The 20775-nt window shown below is 42.5% G+C and overlaps 3 protein-coding genes across 4 annotated transcripts; all 3 read right to left on the bottom strand.

The window, feature by feature from the left end:
- Positions 1 to 12149: 12149 nt before the first annotated feature.
- LOC115604890 lies at positions 12150 to 20618 on the bottom strand. 2 transcript variants are annotated; one of them, XM_030478445.1, is made up of 2 exons: positions 19768 to 20618; positions 12150 to 15204 (listed from the first exon to the last, which is right to left on the bottom strand). In XM_030478445.1, exon 2 carries the CDS (start codon positions 14912 to 14914, stop codon positions 12875 to 12877), a length of 2040 nt encoding a protein of 679 aa, XP_030334305.1. In that variant the 5' UTR covers positions 14915 to 15204; positions 19768 to 20618; the 3' UTR covers positions 12150 to 12874. The 2 variants fall into 2 exon arrangements, with proteins under 2 accessions (XP_030334305.1, XP_030334304.1); XM_030478444.1 differs by having other exon boundaries at positions 12150 to 15201.
- On the bottom strand, positions 14916 to 18071 carry LOC115605316 (the record flags this gene model as incomplete). The annotated part of the gene is made up of 3 exons (XM_030479582.1): positions 14916 to 15787; positions 15872 to 17090; positions 17187 to 18071. Coding segments are annotated over 3 exons (2976 nt in total), but the record flags the coding sequence as incomplete, so codon positions are not given.
- LOC115604891 lies at positions 18036 to 18914 on the bottom strand. Its single transcript, XM_030478446.1, has one exon. The coding sequence runs from the start codon at positions 18738 to 18740 to the stop codon at positions 18096 to 18098; it is 645 nt and encodes a 214-aa protein (XP_030334306.1). The 5' UTR covers positions 18741 to 18914; the 3' UTR covers positions 18036 to 18095.
- Positions 20619 to 20775: the final 157 nt, after the last annotated feature.

The following is a 20775-nucleotide window of genomic DNA, read 5'->3' as shown; positions in this document are numbered from 1 at the left end:
ACCAGGAGAAACCAGCCGCCTCTCCACGCAAGAGCATTGCATCCTGTGTTCTACATCGCTCAGCCCAGGCAGCTCCTGCCCGTAAGGCCACCCTGCTGCCCGATAATGGTGGAGAAGCTGGAGTCCTTAGATTAAGTTTGGTTGAGTTAAAACGAACAAAGCCTGCTCTATCTATGTGCACCAAAAATATTTTACCGACTAACAGAACCAGTTGTACATTCCATATTCTCTTTTTTCTCCTTCCTGCCCTTGCTGTATTAAATCTAACAAAAATTGTCATGAAATACATTATAAGCGACAAGTGAATCAAGTAGGCTAGATATGAAAAACACACCCTGAGAAGCACTGAGTCAGCCTTAGTGACCATATGTAAACAAGCTCCTGGCATGGATATACGCCCAGTGTTGCTCCCTCTGGCATTCAAACCCCGCACTGTTCCCAGCCCAGCTCTGACTTCAGGCAGAGTATCCATCTGCTGCCTGCCAGGCACTAACAAATAATATTCCTGTCTGGCTTCAGTAATATTAAGTGGTTTTTTGGTGTTTTGGGTTTTTTTACTCTGTAACATCAAATATTGTCTACTAAGGAATGCTGAATGACAGTCTGGCTGGAATAACATGATTTAAAGGGTCAAATCCTTCTGCAGTCTTAGAGGAGAAGGATTGCTGCACTTTTGCATGAGCATGCAAAAGCCCATAGGGAAACAGCAGGGAGGCTGCAAAGGGGGACAGAGCCCACAGATAATACACAGATAAGCCACCACAACAAGCCACCAGTAACCACCTCTGGATTACAGAGCTTTTCATTCATGCCCATGTGTTATTGCATATCTGTCTTGTATCTTGTTTACAGTCCCCTTACTTGGCCGAAAGCTGGCTCCCGACCCCATACTCTTTCTGCTGTGTTAAAGGCCAGTTTCACACAGCAGCTGATGGCTCATACCGGGAGGTTTTCTGGCCCTGACTCAGCAGCAGCTCTGCATGTGGGCCTGATCACAGGCATAGACTACGCCCCGGGGCAGCTCAGATGGTTTGAGGAGCCAAGAGTTCATCTTCCTTATCTCCAGGCTCTGCCAGGTACACAGCTTTGCCTTACACAGCCCCTCCTCTCAGATCTGGCCTGAGTTATAACCACAGAGCTAACCACCTTGAGATGCTGCAAAAAGGGAACTGAGGGAGGACATAAACACCATCCAGACTTCAAATGTGTCGTCAGTCCACAAATCAAAGCAAATCTGCCTTACTGGTTGGGAAACCTAGATCTACACCTCCTTCAGCACTGCCTGCATCTGAACTTACAGCTTTGCCATTCACACAGCTGCCTCTGATATAGGTTCTCACCCATTCCTCCTGCCACAGGTCCTGGTATTAGCCTAGTGTCTAAAATAATTTCCCCTAGTGGAAGGCAGGGCTGTTATTCCTAATGATGTTAAATGGGTACTCAGAAGGTATCTGTTGCTGCAAACTGGGTTGCTATGGTGTTGATCCTCCCAATTATTTCTGTACAATTGTCAGGCTTAGCTATCTACCTGAACTGGCAGAGTAACATAAAAACCAAAGGGAGCAAAGAAAAAAACATTAAGGGACAAACATAAATTATTAATAAGCTTTTTGCAATGCCAGCATGTGCCAGCCAGACATATTAAATATAAAGGCTCAAGTTGCTTCAATTTAAAACCAGTGGGGTTTGTGTTGGGATTTTTTTGCCAGTATTATTACAATCATGATAGCATAAACAACAAAGAGCACTGGAAAATAAACCCTAAAATGCTAAGTGGATTGTCCAGCTTTAACTCCCACTGATGAGGCTTTTCAGCTGTTGCTTCAGAGAAGGAAGGCTAGGGAGCATCATGCTGTCTATCCCATTCTGTTTTAATCTTTTCCTTCCTCCTCCTTCCATACATGTTGGGCTGTTTGTCCAATTTCAACCACCTTGACAGAAGACAGAGAGATGAGGTTTCCAGAAGCTTCATGAGACAGAGACTGGGCACAGGAGAGCGACCTTGTAATGTCCCGAGTGATGGAAAGGCTGATTAACTCACCCAGTACTAGACCTCAGAGAATCTACAGATGACAGAGCCATTAGAAGTGAAACCTACTACTTCTTCCACTCATGGAACAACTTGGCTTTTCTTCAAGCACAGTCCTCACCATGCAGATCTCGATAAATGCCTTAATTTTAACCACAGCTGTCATCTGGCTACAGATTTCTAAGCTGTCCATCCCTGTGCAGTACAGCCATCTCAGTATGCAGTTGTCTACTCTGATCCCAGAAGTAACTTTAAAATTACTTTTCTAGGTCATTACCACTACATAAGTGAAGCACACATGGTGTGATGTTACTGAGTAGTGGAAGTAATTCTGTCTCTTTTTACTTAGATTTTATTCTGCTTTCCCATATCAGTTTCTTTATCATCCCTGTGCACTGCACAAATCAGAACAAGCGCCTGACAGCTGAACACTGACCTCTAGTTTAGTAACACGGGCAGGGACGACCTATTATTATTGAAAAGGATAGCTGTAGGTTTCGGAATGGTGACTAACTAAATTTGGCCACTTGCAACCGAAGCAGGATTTCAGCTTATTTAAAGATAAAAGACTCTGTATCTCATTTACCAGCCTCTCCAGGCCATCTGGCTTTCTGATCAGGAACTGAGCCACAGAAATAAACAGGTAAAAATTAAAATGCACTCTCACACTATTAGCTCTTTCATTTCATCCGCATTAAGATAAAGAAGAACCAATTTTGAAAATCCATAATGCAAAACCTCACATAATATTTCCTTGTGAATTACAGATGTCTGAAAAAAGATTTTCTAATTAAAGTGATCAAATAACAAAAGCCATCTTTCACATTTGGTTTGCACACTTACTGAACATGAAGTTGATGAGTGAAAAATTGTGTCTACCACCAGTGACTTGGATTTGCAGATTAGCAATGTCAGAAATTTTCCAGTGTCTCCAACATGATACACAGATTCACTAGAGTTCACACGTTCCAAGGAAAGATGTTGATTTTGTGGAAAGGTGTTACTAGAACCAGAGAACAAAGCAGGCTTTTCTTTGCTGGCTCCCTCCCTGGTTCTCCTGGTAGCCAGCGCTTTGCATATCCCTCAACAACCAGTAGAAATGCTGATCCTTACACTTTTGTTTTAAATGTCTTCTGTGAAAAACTTTTCAACTGATGGTTTGCTTTGGAAGTGTACATTTTCCTAAATGCTTTTCTCGGGTTGTATATTCTGTACTTTGCAGCTGCTGGAGTATGAGGGAGTACCCCTCCTCCCAGTTTCTCCAAAATCCCATCTCCCAGCCCAAGTGCTGCAGAGTCCTTATCCCCATCCATGGAGGGCCCTAGAAGGGAGTCCCCAGTCGAGCTCCCACCACTGATTCCCTGGGGCATGCTGCACCAGGCGGGGCAGACGGCGGCATGGAGGTTAGCGCTACTCAGCCCTGGCAGCAGGAGGGTCGTGCAGTATTTGGTGGTTTAGGGACCAGTGCCACTTACAACATGCTAGCCTGAGAGTCTGCTGTGTCCTGCAGCCACAGCAGAACAACATGGTGACAAGGTCCTCCCACTGGGTCTGGGACAGCTCTAGGCTCAGAGCTCCCAGCAAGCACAAGATGCTTGGGTGGGTGTGAATTAAGTGTCTATATCCAATACCATTCAACCGTTATTATGCCTCATATCTTGCGAAAATCTTTCATCTTCTGGGTAACCTGCCTGGGCACATCCTGGTGGGAGTGTAACACACTTAGAGATACTATCTTTTGCCACTTCTTGGTCCTTCCTCCCTTGTGCCACTTACGTTATTTCCCCCAGCCACAAGCAGTCATGGACATGACTTCACCTCACTAAACCTCACCACGTCCAAAGGCAGAAGCTATATTTTTCCATTTCACTTCTGGAAGCCAATCCATCTTAGAGCTGAATGAGGGATAACAAATCTGATAATCCACTGCATGCAGACAGATGGTATATCAGTGTGAAAACATGAAGCAAGGATGTTGGTCAGAATTCACCTTATTAAATACATGCTCATGTTGAAAGCCATCACATTCCAGCTCATGTCCCTCAGGCAGTCCAGTTGTTCTGGGATCCCTATCTCCTAAACAGGATTAGGTGGTCTAAATATTAAAAAGCTCCAAGCACTGTCTTTTCCAGGAAGTAAACCACAGTGCACTGCAAGCATTAGCTTCCCGTATGAGGTTATCTCTCACGGGCCAGTGTTACAGCCTATATACCGCTATGTGATGTGATCACCTGCCTCCATCCATACATGCACATACACAGTCTGCATGGAAAAGACTAGCTGTTCTGGCATAGGGAGCCATATGCTGAGAGAAAAGCGGACACTGCTGCTGTCGCTGGGGTCATGCTCCAAGGGACTCACTTGGTCCTGACTCCCTTAGACAAGGCCAGGAGCCAGATGTGCAGCTCAGCACATCCCCCAGCACAGCCCTCTTCCACAAGCTGAGAAAGATGCTTGAGAGGGCTCAGTGAAATGCAAATTTAGCTGGTTCAAAAAGAAAAAGTCAGAGGGTTTGCACAGCAAACAGTCTGGGTGCTGGGAAAGCAGACTGAATGCTTTTCATTGAAATGCAAAGAGGAAATTTTCCTTCCCAGGGAGAGCAAAACCCTCCTCAGGGTGATAATTTTTTTAAGGGAGCATGACAGTAACTGTTAACAAAACCTATGCTAGGTTTGTCCTGAGAAACAGTTGGAGTTAAATCATCCCTTGTGTATTCTCGCAAATGCAGCCTGCTACATGATACTTTCTGTTTTTGTGGTCACTGCTGGGTTTGAATACATGGGGAAAGAAAAAGCCTATAGAGATTTAAGGAGCGTAGAAAAGATGCAAACAGGACTCCATCCAAAGTGATACTAGCATGTCACAAGCACATCTACTAACTGCCATCTGCCCATGTTCCCCATTAGCTTTAGTCATTCATCTCTTTAGCTGCCCGTGCTGTGCCGCTTCTTGGTGGCTGAACTTCTCACATACAAAACCAACAAATGCAGAGGCCTCTGCTGCAGAACACAAATGTGTTGGTGGCTGCCTCACAGGCAATCATTTTGCCATCCTTAGAAGCTTTTTTAGCGTTGTTAGACTGTGTTAGAGTGTATTCATCTTATCCAGCAGATGAGAAAAAAATGGGAATGGGTTTGACAGGCAGAACAGGTAAGATGACTTGGCTTACTGTGAAAAAGAGATGTGCTGGTTAAACCAGTGAAGAGTATTAGCAGGCAGAAGGAGCAGCTAAGAGGAAGGTGTCTTGGAGGGGGCACTGAATTCAGCAGAACCCATCCCAGTGAGCAATGGTCTGAATCCACACATGTGCCAACGATGGAGGCACAATTCCTACTGCCAGCTCTCTCAGCGTCATTTCTCATAGAACACTGTACTTCTCTTTCAGACTCACTTGTCTCCAGCCACTGTGGCCGCTGCACTAATTGGTGATACTCTTCATAAATCAGCCTCACCTCCTGGCTCTTGGCCTTGAGGTTTTGTTTTACCATTGCCCTAGCCACCCTTCTGTGCAGCGCTGATATTACACAATTGGCTGTCCTGCTTCATCAGAGCCGTGCCCCAGCCAAGGAACAAAGAAGACAAGCTCTGTGGGCAATGCTATTTGACTAATTAACAAACTAGGGTTTGGGCTTTTCTTTAAAGCCTCCTTTGTATTTCCCAGCCAGCCAGTTTCTGTTTCCACTGCATGCTTTTGCCTGTGCGCGCATACCAGCCCACACCTACTTTTTGTCCCATTCCTGTGATGGCACCATTGCTGGCCTGCACTGACAGAAGTGACAAAATCTCCTGATTCTTTCAGTCTAGCTCATTCTGATCACCATGCATGTTAAACAATGCTACAGGCTGCAGAAGGAATGAAGTCTGGTTTCCAAACTGTCTCTACATATGGATTCTTTAAGAGCTATGGAAAAAGTCAAGCTCATTAACTTTCCATGTAGGAAGAGAACATGAAAAATTCTTTCCTCTTGTGGCCCTCTTTTGATGAGTGTATAGAAAGTTGGTGGGTTTGAGAACCCAACTCCTCTCTCATGTTAAAAATAAACCAAGCACCCTTGGAAAGAAGGAAGAAAGTATTGGAACTTTGTATCTCCCCCACTCTGATTCAGAGGGCTGACAGCAGGAGGGTGGTACCCTGCTCCATTTGCTGGAGGACAGTTTCAGCACTGGTTTTCTCTTGACTCCAGTAACCATAGCAGTTACAGACATCCTCTTAAGTGCTGGAGATAAAGATTATCTGGAGTATAACTGGACTTAACAAGCAATAAAAAGTGCTGATGTTTCTGGGTAGCCCTTGCTCACAAAGCTGAGAAGAACAGCTAAGCAAACTCACTACAGACTTTAGGGGAAACACAAAGGCACTTCAGGCTTTGTGTGCTCAGTTAAGGCTTTTGGTAAAATTTTAAACTAATCTTTCTCCAGCTGTTTGCTTTCATAGAAAAATCTGTGTGCATCTATGCAGAGAGGGAAACTGAAATTTCAAGAAGAAAATTTAAGATATCTATATATATTTTTTCCTCCAATTTTCGCATTCTACAGGGGAAGAAAGAAATTCAACTCCAACGGGTCTAACTGGGAGATGGCTTATGTGTATGGGGAAATTAAAATGTGATAAAATTCCATGCTTTATCTTTTTGCCTCTGCTACTGTCTTTCATGTGTATTTTAAGCTCTCACTCTGCCTTAAAAAATGTACAGTTACAAAAGACCAAGTCTATATAAAGTTCCTGTGTGGCTGTGTATGTGGAGCAACCTATTGAAAAGAAACATCAATTGTAAAACTTAATAATTGGAGTTACGTATTTCTGGATTACTAATACTTTTTGGACACTCTATTTTACTAACACAATACATAAATGCACAGTGCTCTCTTCTAAACACTGTTGCTCGTTTCCATTCCTTTTTGGGATGCTACTTTGAAATCCTTTCACTGGATTCAGTGAATCCAGACTCTGAAGAGGAAGGGCACTGCTTTGTGCAGTTAGTTTTTCTTTTCAATTTTCTTGCTTAAATGCCTTGGAGCTTATTTCTGCCTGACTGGCAGAATATCTAAATGAATGGTCCCTGGCAAAATGTAAATACCTGACATTCTGCTTGGGGACAAGTTATTTTAACACTGAAAACAAGGAAATACCTGCCTGAACAATACTGTACTGCTTTAAGGAAGTAAATATAAGTGTAACTGGATATGAAATATTTTTTATCTGTTAAAGAGATATTTTTGTATTCATTTTAAGGAAAAAACTATAATAAGCATTGCCAAAATTAATATTTCCTCTCTACATTGTCAGCTTCCACAAGGGGTCAAAAGACTCTCTTGTTTTGGCCAGCTTATGATGGCTGTATCAGTCCTGATTACTTTGCAAGCAATCCCACTGAGGCAAGTGGAACTAAATAAGAAGATGTTACCCAAGGTAAAGAAGTTTACAAGCCCCTGAGACAACAAGGCTGCAGAAACAGTACCTTTGTCCTTGTGTGGGGTCATGTGAGCTGAGGAAGATGGATTTACTTTCCAGAAGGGCTAGGTTACACAGGCAGTGGTATTGCTTGCTTGTGTTAGTGAGCAGTTTAAAATGCCTAAGATGGGCCTTTTGGTTTTGCCTAATAGTTACTTCCAAAAGTACCTGGAGATAACTTTTTAATGAAGTTAAACAGGTTTTATACAACTCCCTTTACCTGCAATGTGAAATTACTACAAGCAGACATAGCCATAAGCTGAAAATTTTTCTACTGAGGAATAAGCTTGGATTGAATGTCCCAGGTGCTCTCCATGCTGTGATTCCAGAAGTGAAGTGCTCCAAGCGTGGCTGGTTTAGATCTGGGTTTTTGTACCAGAACTCATTCTGAAACAATTGTGGCCAGATTTCGCCAAGGTTTAACCACTGTCCCCTCCTACTGCTGGTGTTGCTCTGGGGACTCCTTGCCAGGGTGCTATTAGGACTTTACCACTGTGATTTCCAACTAATGACAGATTTAGCAGCAAACTCCATCAGTTAGGAGGACATACCAGAAATAACTTCTCTCAGTATTTGTCATGCTTCTTGTATTCCTTTTTCACTACAACAGGCATCAGAGTACTGGATTAAACGACCCACTGCTCTGACCCAGTATATCAGTCGCTAAAAATCCATTCAGTGCAGCAGCCTGCTTGTTTTCTGCAAGTCTCAAAGTGCTTTACAAGGAGTGCAGATGCAGATGTGTGTCTTGGAAAGGTGAAGGTACTTGCCAGCAATCTCTGAGCAGACTCCTAGCACTCAGAAGCGCACAGATCTCCTTAGTTAATTATTTGTGGTGTTTCCTTTTCTTTCTCTTCTGTAGCTATTCCTAATTTGGCTCTCATAAAGCTCCTAGTTTATGATTTTGTTGCTGGTGGTTGTAAGATGCTGTCCCAGTTTTTCTGGTAAGTTTGACACCCCTCCAATCTCTAGCATGCTCTCTCAGCTTTATCTGTGTTCTGATTCCATGATTACCACCCTTCCCTTAAATATTTTTCTGTCTTGCTAGAACATGAAATACAGTGGAAATAAAGAATAACAGAGGCTGTCACTCACAGTGCTAATTAAGTTCTTTAGAGGTCCTGAGGAGTTGCTTCATGATAGCAGTCTCGTTTTCTTCCTCATTTGGCAACAAATCCAATTACATATAAACTATAAACCCCTGGGCCTTGACCCAGCCTTGATAGCCCCTTTTATATTGTCTCTTGATACTGCTGTCTCCTGGGTGGCTGGAGCCATCTATTTGCTGCTGGCTTACATTTTTGCTGCAAAATGCTGTATTCCCTCTGTAAGAGATCTCAAGTTTCAACCGTTTGTGATTTTGGACCAGAGAGTCTGTAAAATAATTTGTTTCTTGGTTTACATTCTTCTGCACCTAAAGGAGGGATGTGATTAAAAAATCAAAACCAAAACCAAAACACATTTTCAGAGAGCACCCACTCAAGTTAAGAAAGATATTTAGAGCCCAGAAGAAAAAGAAAGATTATTCAGTGCTTGGGTAAGGTTTCCTAAGGTTTCTCAGGTTGAGAAGCAATGACCTTGAAGGGAGGTCCTCACGGAACTTAAGTCTGAATACTATAGTTATCACTAAAGATATGCTACCTTAGAAGACATTTTATCAGTGAAGAAGAACAGGGGTCTAAATAGCATAAAACTCCCAGAACCAGTATGTCTGAGGCCCTTAACAGCCAGAAGCACTCAGATTTTCTTTTTCTATTTCTATGATGATAGATTTTTCTATTTCTGTGATGATGCAAAACTAGTGTCGTTTTGCATCCTGAAGTGCCATCAGTTCCCTAAGGACTGGCCAACCCCAGTCTTACAGAGCACTCTTTGCAGGAGTCCACCATGTCTCATTCATACAGTAACCCAATCTGATTTCAGTTTTTTTTACATCCACTAACAAGATCATGACAGAATTCATTATAGCTGTAAACCAGACTTCCAGCACGCGAGTAGCAGAGGAAACTCGAGCTGGAGATGGCATTCCTAGACCTGCTCATTTTCCTTTGCTAGTCTGCATACTTGATACTGCTTAGCGGCACTGCCCTGCTGCTATAAATAAACAGGCACTCACTTGACCTTGGCAGCTGTTTTTAGCTAAAATAATACTCCTTTGAAACTGGCAGGGGCCCAATAGCAGCACACGCTTGCTGTCCCTTGCAGCCAGGCACTCAGCTGGAATGAACGACCTTCACCTCGCTCTGAAGGTGTGGCTTCACAACTGGCTTATGCCAAGCTAAGAAGGGTTAAAACCAAAACAGTATATGTCCCTACCTGCTTTTCCTGTGTCACTATCAGACTGAAAATTAATCTTTTTCTTTCTCCCCTGTGATTCAGTCCACTTTTAGAGTGAAGGGACAGAAAAACGCTCTTCTAAGATTCAATGTATTTTTCCCCGTAACAGACATCTGCATTAGAAGAGATGGATCAAAATAACTTCTTTTTTTTTTTTTTTTCACCATAAGGTGACTAGACAACTGTAAGACTATGCTCTGTTTATCTAAGGGCAGATGAGAAAAATCCCAACCATTAAAGTGTGCATTCATCGCTCCTACATTTCCCCAGTAAGAATTTTCCTAAGCCAGCTGACCAGAACCCGTTACAATCCTAGTGAGAGGTATGCACCCCTCCAGGCACTTCACCTTCTTAGCCTGTATTTTAGGATTAGTGAAGTTGCCCTCCGGATCAAGTGTCATGTGCTGATATTCTGCCATTAATGACTGTAAGGAGCTGTGTTTTTGCCAATTAAATTCCATAGGTCAAGAGTTGACTGCTGAGCAAGCTCAGGATGGCCTCTGTCACATAGGATTTCAGAATCATAGTGTCAGCCTCATGCTAGACTGATCTTTCGATGAGGTGCTTTCCTTCGCTGAGCAGCCATCCATGGAAGCAAAGGTTATCCGAGCCTAGTGCCCACTGGCATTTTTCAGGGCAAAAACAAGTGGAAGAGGGCTGGGCTCTTCCTGCATATTTTTTCCACTTTCCTTTAATAGCTAACATCTTATAATTGATATTTAGATAATATTACAGTTCACAAATGGCACATTAAAAAGGCAACTGGGAAGTTGCCCAGAAGTCACAACTGTATTTTTTTGTCATTTACTACACAAAAAATAAAGCAGTGCCCTGATGTATTATTAGAAGGGCCACTGCCACAGTAACATTAATTTGAAGCTTGTCAGAATACTGCACTGTACCAGTAGCACTTCCTATATGTAATAATGCAACTGTGCCACGGTATAACTATTCTCTATCGACACATATACATGCAGATGCTAGATATCAAATGTGGTTTTGTTGATAGAGCATGTTTTATATGCAGAGGTGACATAAACTGTCCCAGAAAGAGGATCCTACTCTATAAGATGAGCCTCCATCAAAAGAACTACCTGGCATACTTTCTCAGTCTAACCGCACTGCCAAACCCTTTCTAGCATTGATGAAGTCTTAGCATTGGAGTAATTAGAAGAAAAGAATTAGTGCAAGAAGTAACAGCAGTAAGCAACTGATGATCATCCATGCTCACGCAGATTGTTCAGTTGCTATTTAGAACTCTTGACAGCAAAAAATTACCTTGTACAAACAGGGACAGATGTCAAGTTCCTTTATTACACAAAGCAACGATTAGGGATGAGGGGCTGTGGATGTCCTTTTAGTATACTTCTCATCATATGGCAAGATAATTCAATTATGTGCTGTACAAGGATGAAACAACTAAAGAGAAAGGTGAATGTAATCACTTCTGTGTATTAACTTGATTTGAAAGGTAAGCACCGCATCTCCTAGTAGACACAACAGCTGCAATGGTATTGAACATAATTTGTGAAGTAATACAGGCAGATACAATACAATTTGAAATTCATTAAGCAGCATCATATATTCAATATTTTCAATTTGAAATAGGTTTGCAAAAATGAGTGACTACAAGATGCATCACTTTTACTGAGGAAAAGTAAACAGTAAGTTTAGATTAGAAAAAATGGGGAGGGGTTCATGGTTGATACATATCACCTAATGTTCATTAATTTTTGGTCTTAAGTACTATGAGCTTTACAAAATAGGTAAAGATGGCCTCCATCTTTCAGGCAAAGGACCAGTCCAACCAGGCAGGGCAGTCATAGTAAAGTTATAAAGGACAAGACAATTCATTGTCACACAAAATACAGTTTTTACTGGCTTTCAGTATGGATTTTATGCAAAATGCTTCCCCATTTTTTTAATAAACCCCTTCTAGTTACACCTTTGCAAGCCAAAAGCCCCCACCATCTAACATGCACCCTTTTAATCTATTAACTTTAATTACTATTCCAAGTCCTGATCAATAAAACTAAAATTCAGGCAGGGAAAATTTCTGCCTACTTTTCTTCAGGTGCCAAAAAACAAATCAACAAATTACAGGGAGCTTGTGACTTTTTGAACCTACCAAATCTCCTGCTCTCTCCTGCATAATCACATGCTTATGTCTCAGCATTAGTTAGTAAGTTTACAACAGCACGGGGATTTGAAGAGTACAAGCTAAATGTGCCCAGTAAATCTCGGGCACATGCTAAGTCAAAAAATTATGTGCTTATCTAGCTGGTGTTAGCTGATATTGTTAGCCGAGAGAAGAACACATAACCACTCTAAGGAGGTTATATGTGGTGCTTTATTCCGAGGCCCCGGGAACCAGGGGTACCCACCCAAATCTGGTTCCGAAGACCGTTACAACGTGCTCACAATTTATCCTGTAAAGTATTACATATGCATCACCTTTCCCACTATGCTGATACATATTCATGACCTATCCCCGCTTCGTATTATAATGAGTACAAAAGTCATTTCCATATGTTCTGCGCTTGCGCAGTGCCTCCTGGTGGTCGTGGGCAGGGGTCTCAAGATGAAGTAAGTAGTCTTCCTCAGATGAAGTAAGACGTCTTCCTCGCTGTGTACTTTTCACCTTTTGAGTCCTGGATAGGTTCCAACGATGATGCTTTCACCAGCATTCTTCTTATCTCTTTCTGACTGGTACTGGTATGCATCTTCGTTTCTTATCTTAAAGGTTCTGCTTTGAAGTAACCTGGGGAGTACTGCTTCGCCTGGGGAGTACTGCTTCGCTTGGATAGTCTCATATATTTATCTCCACGTCCTAGTTACCAAACTTTCCAGTAGCCTTGAGTGCAGACACCCAGCTCGGCCAAGGTCTGTCTTTGCTGTCACGACTTTTTATGCGGTACTAAAAAAACTCAGCAAGTTTCAAACTGTTAGCAACAGGCTTAACGGAACATAAATCAAGCAACTCACAAGTCTAATTACTCTATATATCTAACATTTCACCCCTTTGAAAATACTTCATCTTTTGCAAGTATTTTCACTCATGTAGTAGTTTCCTGATAGGTAAGAGGAGGAGTTATTGGGTGTCGTGGATATTCTCGTGTCACTGCTCCAATGATTTTATGTGTCCAACTGGTATTCCGGGTTATTTCTCTTCGAATGCAAAAATATACCAAATAGATTACGAGGAACACAAGCAATAGGGTACACACTGTCTCTATGAGGGAATGAATCCACCCAGTAAGGTGAATTCCCAATCCATCAAATAATGCTCCTACCCAATTTTGACTTATTTCTTCCTTTTCCTTGTCAGCCTCCTCTTCAATTTTCCCTAATTGAGCAATGTCATATTCTATATCTGCAGTTACGTTTGGTATATGTACACAGCAGTGATCGATTCTATCTTTGAGATATCCACAAACACCATGTTCCTTTAACAGCAATGTGTCTAATGCCATTCTGTTTTGCAGAGTCATTTTGGTTGTTGCCTGTAATTGCAAATTTAGATCCCTAAAGCCTTTTTTAGTCACCTTGGCCAATCTCTCAGTTTGTCCAATTAAATTATAAATCGCTTCCCTATTGCGATATGCAGCTATTTGAGCAAAAAGGGATTCAAGTGCCCATCCTACTTTCACTCCTGTCTCAGGCTCTTGCCAAGTGTCATCTATATTGTCTATACCATCGTCAATACTTCTTTTGGTTCGAATCTGCAAAGTTTCTAGTTTGCCCCTGAATGGGGAACGTTTCCAGATTGGACATAAAGTGGGGAGTCCTAAGGTAATTTCCCGCACTGGCCCTGTTATTGGAAGGTGAGTGGTCCAGGTACCATCACTGAGTGCCCAAACAAGATGTCCCATGCTATGTATCATCAAATGTCTGCAGTTTATTCCATCAGCCGGGGCTTGTATCGGTTTTCCTCCAACTTTAAATCCTCGGCATGCACATCCTACCTTTAAAGCAATTCTAATTGGGGGCATTGCAATCTTTTCTGGATCAGTATCACAATCCATTATTCTGGTGCAATTCCACCAAGGAACATTTTTAACAGTATCTAGACTGACTCTGTCTAATGACAACAGGTTCGTATTTCCTGCTATATTATATTTCCCTGACCATCTGAGACACCAAGATGTGTTTCCACCATACCGAAATTTTTGTACAATACTCAGTGACCAAATTGTATCCCAATTTTGTTCCAAATTGTCCTTTGTTTGACAGTTCCAGGTTATTTCTTTTGTCTGTGTTTTTACTTCAATTTTTTCATCATATATACATTCACCTACTCCTGGTCCTTTCTGTGTGAATTGAAAGTTTAATTGCTGTTCACACCATGATTTTAATATAGGGCCCATGAGTCCCTTTCTGTCATATTCTGTTTTTGTTACGTTTTTTATCACCTCTATCTCCTGACACTTAACTGTCTTGTCTTCTTCTGGGAGTGGTATTGTTATTATTCCCCACTCAATCGGTTCTCCAGCTGCTTTTGGTATTGGGAGGCATGCCGTTATTCTGCTTGTATTTTGCATTTTTGCAAAATCTTTGATTAATCCTATCATTAGATTTTCTTCCGGATCACGCTGGGGTACCTGAATTATCTGGGGTGATTCGGCCGGTTTTATAGCTCGTCTGATTCTAGTTTTAGTAATGTATATTATCTTCTCACCGTAGTCTATACTATTGTTTGTCTTGACCAGACAACGATATTTTCCCCGCATTTGTTCAGTCAGATTGGCTATCCTTAATTTAGTCTCTCCTTCAGTAAGATTTCGTGACCAGAGCCTGTTCATTACTTTACTTCTAGATTGCCAATTTTCCTGCAACTCCTGTTCATGCCCTACTAATCCTTTGTCCTTGCTGTCGAAAATTATCTCAGGTACTTCAAAACTTTCCGATTCCTTTTCCCAGATAACCCTTATTAGTTCTCCTCCCATTGGCACGGTAAACCTGCAAGACAGAGTGGCATTTTGTCCAACAATATACGTCACCACCTCCCTTTTTAATGAAACTTCTAAGGAACCAACAATTATTATAGGTAAGACTAACCAAATCACAATTACAGTGCTATACATATAACACGACATCTTATCTGCATTTCAGTCTCAGCTTCGTAGGTCCTAAGGCTTCTGATTCCCAATGTTTCGGGACTTTCTTCACTCTAGTGTAGTGAATCCAGGAGTTAATTCCTTCCACTTTTACAGCGGTGAAGGTAGTTAACAGCACCAGGTACGGTCCATTCCACCGTTCCTTAAGTGGTTCCTCGCTCCAATCACGAACGTAGACTTGGTCTCCTGGCTCGATCTCGTGTACTGGAGTCTCCAACGAGAGCGGTCGGTTCCAGATCAGGGCACTACGCAACCGGATCAAAGTTCTACTGAGAGATAACACGTAATTATGTACATCCTGAGTTCCTTTGATATGTACATGTGGGTTTGGCTGGGGAGCCTCATATGGCTTTCCAAACAGGATCTCATATGGGCTTACCATCATTCCACTTCTAGGTTTAATTCTGATCCTTAAAAGGACTATTGGTAATGCCTGTGGCCATTTTATTTTAGCCTCCTGGCATATTTTGCTTATCTGTCTTTTAATTGTTTGATTCATCTTTTCCACCTGTCCACTGGACTGTGGCCTCCATGGGGTATGAAGATTCCAGGATATTCCTAACAGTTTACTGACTTCCTGAACTATAGTTGATGTAAAATGCGGTCCTCTATCTGATGATATACCCAACGGGACTCCGAATCTAGGGATGATCTCTTTCAATAACCATTTCACTGTTTCCTTAGCCTGATTGGTGCGACAGGGAGAGGCTTCTGGCCATCCAGAAAAAGTGTCAACCCCTACTAACAAGTATCGGTATCCCTGTGTCTTGGGTAATTCCACAAAATCAATTTGCCAATAGTCACCCGGCTCCATACCTACCCTGATGTGTCCCATTTCTACTTTCCTCTTGACTACTGGGTTATTTTTCAAACAAATTTCACATTTAGATCCTATGGATTTTGCCATTGTTAACATCTGTGTAGAGATCATTCCTCGTTTTAAATATGTTACCAATGCCTCTGCCCCCCAATGACATTTTTGATGTTCGGTTTGTAAAATTGTCCGCATGATGGCAGGTGGTACCACCACTTGTCCAGTAGTGGTTATGTACCATCCTTCCGAGTTCAATCGAGCCTTTACTAATTCAGCCAATTTAACATCTTCTTCTGAATATCTTGGTTTTTGGTTCATATAATTCTGTAATGGGCTTACCTTCGTTGGTATCAGAGCCATAACTGTCCGTACCTGTCGTGCAATTCGTCTAGCCATCCGATCCGCAAATGTATTTCCTTCGGCTATCTTAGAACTTCCTCCTTGATGCGCTTTACAGTGCATGATAGCCACCTGTTCTGGTAATTGCACAGCAGTTATTAAATTCAGAACTTCCCTTTGGTATTTTATATTTGTCCCTTGTGAGGACAGGAGCCCTCGTTCCTTCCATAGAGCTCCATGTATATGGACCACACCGAATGCATATTTCGAATCGGTCCATATATTTACCCGCTTTCCTTTGCTCAGTTCTAAAGCTCTGGTGAGAGCTATTATCTCTGCCCGTTGTGCTGAAGTCCCTGGGGGCAGAGCTTTTGCTTCTATTAGGGCGTTTTGTGTAGTTACTGCATACCCAGCATAACGGACCCCACCTTCCACAAAACTGCTTCCATCAGTAAAAAGTTCCTGATCAGGTTGCTCAAGTGGGGCATCCTTCAAATCGGCCCTCGTCGCATATGTATATTCAATCGTCTCCACACAATCGTGTTCTAATATGCCGTCCTCTGTGTTTGTACCTAGAAAAGCTGCTGGATTCAACAAGTTAGTCGTCTTTAGAGTCACATCATCTTGTTCAGTTAATACTGCCTGGTATTTCATCATCCGACTTGGGGATAGCCAGTACCCCCCTTTTTGTTCTAAGACAGTCATTACCATGTGTGGCACATATACATCAATATGTTTTCCTAAGGTCAATTTTCTTACTTCTTGTATTAATGTCACTGTTGCTGCTACTGCTCGTAGGCACGATGGCCATCCAGCACTTACCGGATCCAGCTGTTTGGAGAAGTATCCCACTGGTCGCTTCCAGCTTCCCAGTCTCTGCGACAGAACTCCCAATGCCAATCTCTGTCTCTCGTGCACAAATAGCTGGAAGTCCTTGGTTAAATCCGGTAATCCCAGGGCGGGTGCTTTTATTAACGCTTCTTTTAGCTTCTTAAAAGCTTCCTTTTGGGACCCTTCCCAAACGAAGGTCTGAGATTTCTGAATTTTCCCTTGAGTTACCCAGAGTTCCAATTCTTTCGCCAGCTGATTTCCAAAAAGCGTCGGGCTATTCTTGAATCCTTGTGGGAGTCTCGTCCAGGTTAACTGAGTCTTACGTCCATTGTGCGGGTTTTCCCATTCAAAGGCAAAGAGTTTCCTACTACCTTTGTCAAGGGGGATGCAGAAGAAAGCATCTTTTAAATCAATTACTGTGAACCATTTATATTTCTCCTTTACAGATGTCAACAATGTATATGGATTAGCCACTACCGGATAGATATCCTTTGTTATTTCATTTATTGCCCTTAGGTCCTGTACTAACCTGTATTCACCATTCGGTTTCTTTACTGGAAAAATTGGTGTGTTATATTCTGATTCACATTCTTCTAAAATTCCAAACTTTAAAAATTTCTCAATCGTTTTAACTATCCCATATCGTGCCTCCAATTTTATGGGATATTGTTTTATCCGTACTGGTCTCACCCCTTCTTTCAATTCCACTACTACCGGCTGAGCCACCTTTGATTTTCCCGGAATTTCTGTTTCCCAAACTGTGGGAATCACTGCTTCCTCTACTTTCCTAGGTATCCGGGCATTTGGACTGTTCTTTAACACTAGTATCTGTCCAGATTGTGATTCCGGTACCTGCATAATCAATTCCCCATTTTCAAAAATAATTTTAGCGTTTAATTTTGATAATAAATCTCGTCCCAACAGGGAAACAGGACAGTCCGGCATGTATAGAAACTCATGTATCAATTCCTTTCCCCCAAACCGTAATTCCAGGGGTCGCATGAATGACCGCACCTCCTCTCTCCCTGTGGCCCCTATTATTGTGGTAGTCTTATCCCCTATTTTCCCATACAGGTCATTTAACACAGAATAAGTTGCACCAGTATCGACTAAAAATTGTACCTCCTCTCCCCCCAGCCTTATTTTCACTAGTGGTTCACCCTTTTCCGATTCTAGTCAGCTCTGACTCCCATATTCTCCCAGAACCATGGCTTTTGCCACCTCGGATTCCCCGAAGGAGTATCCAGATTGCGGGTTCTGTTTCAGTCTCTGAGGGCATTCATTTTTCCAATGCCCCTCCTGTTTACAATAGGCACATTGATTAATGCCTAATCTGCCTGATCCTGACCTTGGATTATTAAATGTTCCAAATCCTCTTCCTCGCCCACGCATTATTCCTCTACCTCTTCCCCTATTACCTGGGGTACCTTGTCCTCTGCCTTGTATTATAGCCAATAAATTTCGCTGCTGCCTCTGAGCACCGTCTTTTTCTCGGTTATTATACACTTTCCAAGCTGTTTCCAGCAGCTTAGCTAAATCACGTAACTCAGCACCCTCTAATTTCTGCAATTTCTTCCTGATATCATCCTGAGATTGCCCTAGGAAAATTAGAGCCAGCTGAGCCTTAGCCTGTTCCGTTTCTACATCCAGATCCGTATATTTCCTGGCCACTTCTTTAAGTTGCTCCAAAAACACGGACGGAGATTCTGTCCTTTCCTGTCTGACATTATATAACTTTGACCAATTTATTGTTCTTGGCATAAGCCCCAGTGGATTGTTTCCAAAGCACCAAATCTCCCGGAGAAAAAGGAACTTTAACATACACAGGTCCCTCTGTACCTACTCCCTGATGGAGCGGCGCCAATAACACACTAGACGTTTGAATTCTTGCCTCTTTACCCTGCATATCTCGCTGTCGCGTCTGATGTGAAACCGGGGTGAAGGGACATTCCCGTTCTTTTCCACATTCACATCCTTTATTTACTTCTAGGTTCTCATCATCACTGTCATCCCTTACTTTCCTGCTTCTTAAGGCAGGTGGGATTGACGGAGTTGGTGGGGCTATTAACAAATCAGAATCATCATCATCTTTTTGATGTTGCAAAGCATTATTCGCAGCCATGCATCCCAGACATTTCTTCTCACCCACACAGCCTTTACATTGTTCACTCGATTTTGCACTAACAACCATTATTCCACACGCCTTTTTCCATTCATCATTGTTTCTTAATGTAAAGAACAATTCCACATATGGGATCTCATCCCACTTCCCTTCCCGTCTGCAAAATAACATTAATTGCATAATTGTATCATAATCTAAAGTTCCATTCTCTGGCCAACGGACTTGATCCTCTAATGCATATTGTGTCCACCACACATTACAGTAATCAATCAATTTCCCTTTTTGCATCCCTTGTCCAAACCGCCCCTCCTTCCAGTGACTCAAAATACACCCTAACGGCGACGACTTTGGTATTGATGACATTCCAAGCTTATTTCAATACAGGCTAATACAGACAAATTCAATTTCAAAATATGAAAGTATACCAAATACTTTACCAGACCATGAAAGTATACCAAATACTTTACCTCAGAACATGAAAGTATACCAAATACTTAACCAGACCACTGTTTGCCTGAACCTGCAGGCTTTATACCAAATAGTTTACCAGACCAGACCACTGTTGCCGAACCTGCAGGGCTTTCGCCACTGTCTGACGGACGGCGCCTAGGCTTCCCCTGGAGCTCCATAGCCCAACCACGCACAGCTTTCGCCGTGTCTAACAGGCAGGCTTTTACCAGACCAGGAAATGGTACCAATACCAAATAATAAAGCACCGTCTCTTACCAATGCCGTTGGTCCGTCGAGAGCACCGGAGGTCGGTCGCGGTCGATGGCTCCCCGAGAATCACTCGGTGCCGGCTGGAGCTGAATCGATGCGCGAGCCGCCTCAGCAATGCCCGCGAGGTCCCATCTGGGTCGCCAAAACTGTTAGCCGAGAGAAGAACACATAACCACTCTAAGGAGGTTATATGTGGTGCTTTATTCCGAGGCCCCGGGAACCAGGGGTACCCACCCAAATCTGGTTCCGAAGACCGTTACAACGTGCTCACAATTTATCCTGTAAAGTATTACATATGCATCACCTTTCCCACTATGCTGATACATATTCATGACCTATCCCCGCTTCGTATTATAATGAGTACAAAAGTCATTTCCATATGTTCTGCGCTTGCGCAGTGCCTCCTGGTGGTCGTGGGCAGGGGTCTCAAGATGAAGTAAGTAGTCTTCCTCAGATGAAGTAAGACGTCTTCCTCGCTGTGTACTTTTCACCTTTTGAGTCCTGGATAGGTTCCAACGATGATGCTTTCACCAGCATTCTTCTTATCTCTTTCTGACTGGTACTGGTATGCATCTTCGTTTCTTATCTTAAAGGTTCTGCTTTGAAGTAACCTGGGGAGTACTGCTTCGCCTGGGGAGTACTGCTTCGCTTGGATAGTCTCATATATTTATCTCCACGTCCTAGTTACCAAACTTTCCAGTAGCCTTGAGTGCAGACACCCAGCTCGGCCAAGGTCTGTCTTTGCTGTCACGACTTTTTATGCGGTACTAAAAAAACTCAGCAAGTTTCAAACTGTTAGCAACAGGCTTAACGGAACATAAATCAAGCAACTCACAAGTCTAATTACTCTATATATCTAACAATATTGCTGCTGGGGCTGATTATGCTATTCAAGACAATTTACAACAGTTGATGTGCATGAGTTGTTATTAATAAGAAGTGTTGGAATTACACCACCAGGTACAGGAAAAGGTATTCACATAGATTAAATTTAGCTGAGTGAAGCTAATCCCC

Source organism: Strigops habroptila, chromosome 3 (assembly GCF_004027225.2).
Source record: "Strigops habroptila isolate Jane chromosome 3, bStrHab1.2.pri, whole genome shotgun sequence".
In the NCBI taxonomy this organism is placed as follows: Eukaryota; Metazoa; Chordata; class Aves; order Psittaciformes; family Psittacidae; genus Strigops; species Strigops habroptila.
Note: the sequence above shows the minus strand (reverse complement) of the source record. Positions and strands in the feature narration are given on the sequence as shown.

Bases quoted from the DNA above. Each gene is read 5' to 3' on its own strand.
- LOC115604890 (XM_030478445.1), bottom strand. From the start codon at position 14,914: ATGTCGTGTTATATGTATAGCACTGTAATTGTGATTTGGTTAGTCTTA.
- LOC115604891 (XM_030478446.1), bottom strand. From the start codon at position 18,740: ATGTTAAAGTTCCTTTTTCTCCGGGAGATTTGGTGCTTTGGAAACAAT.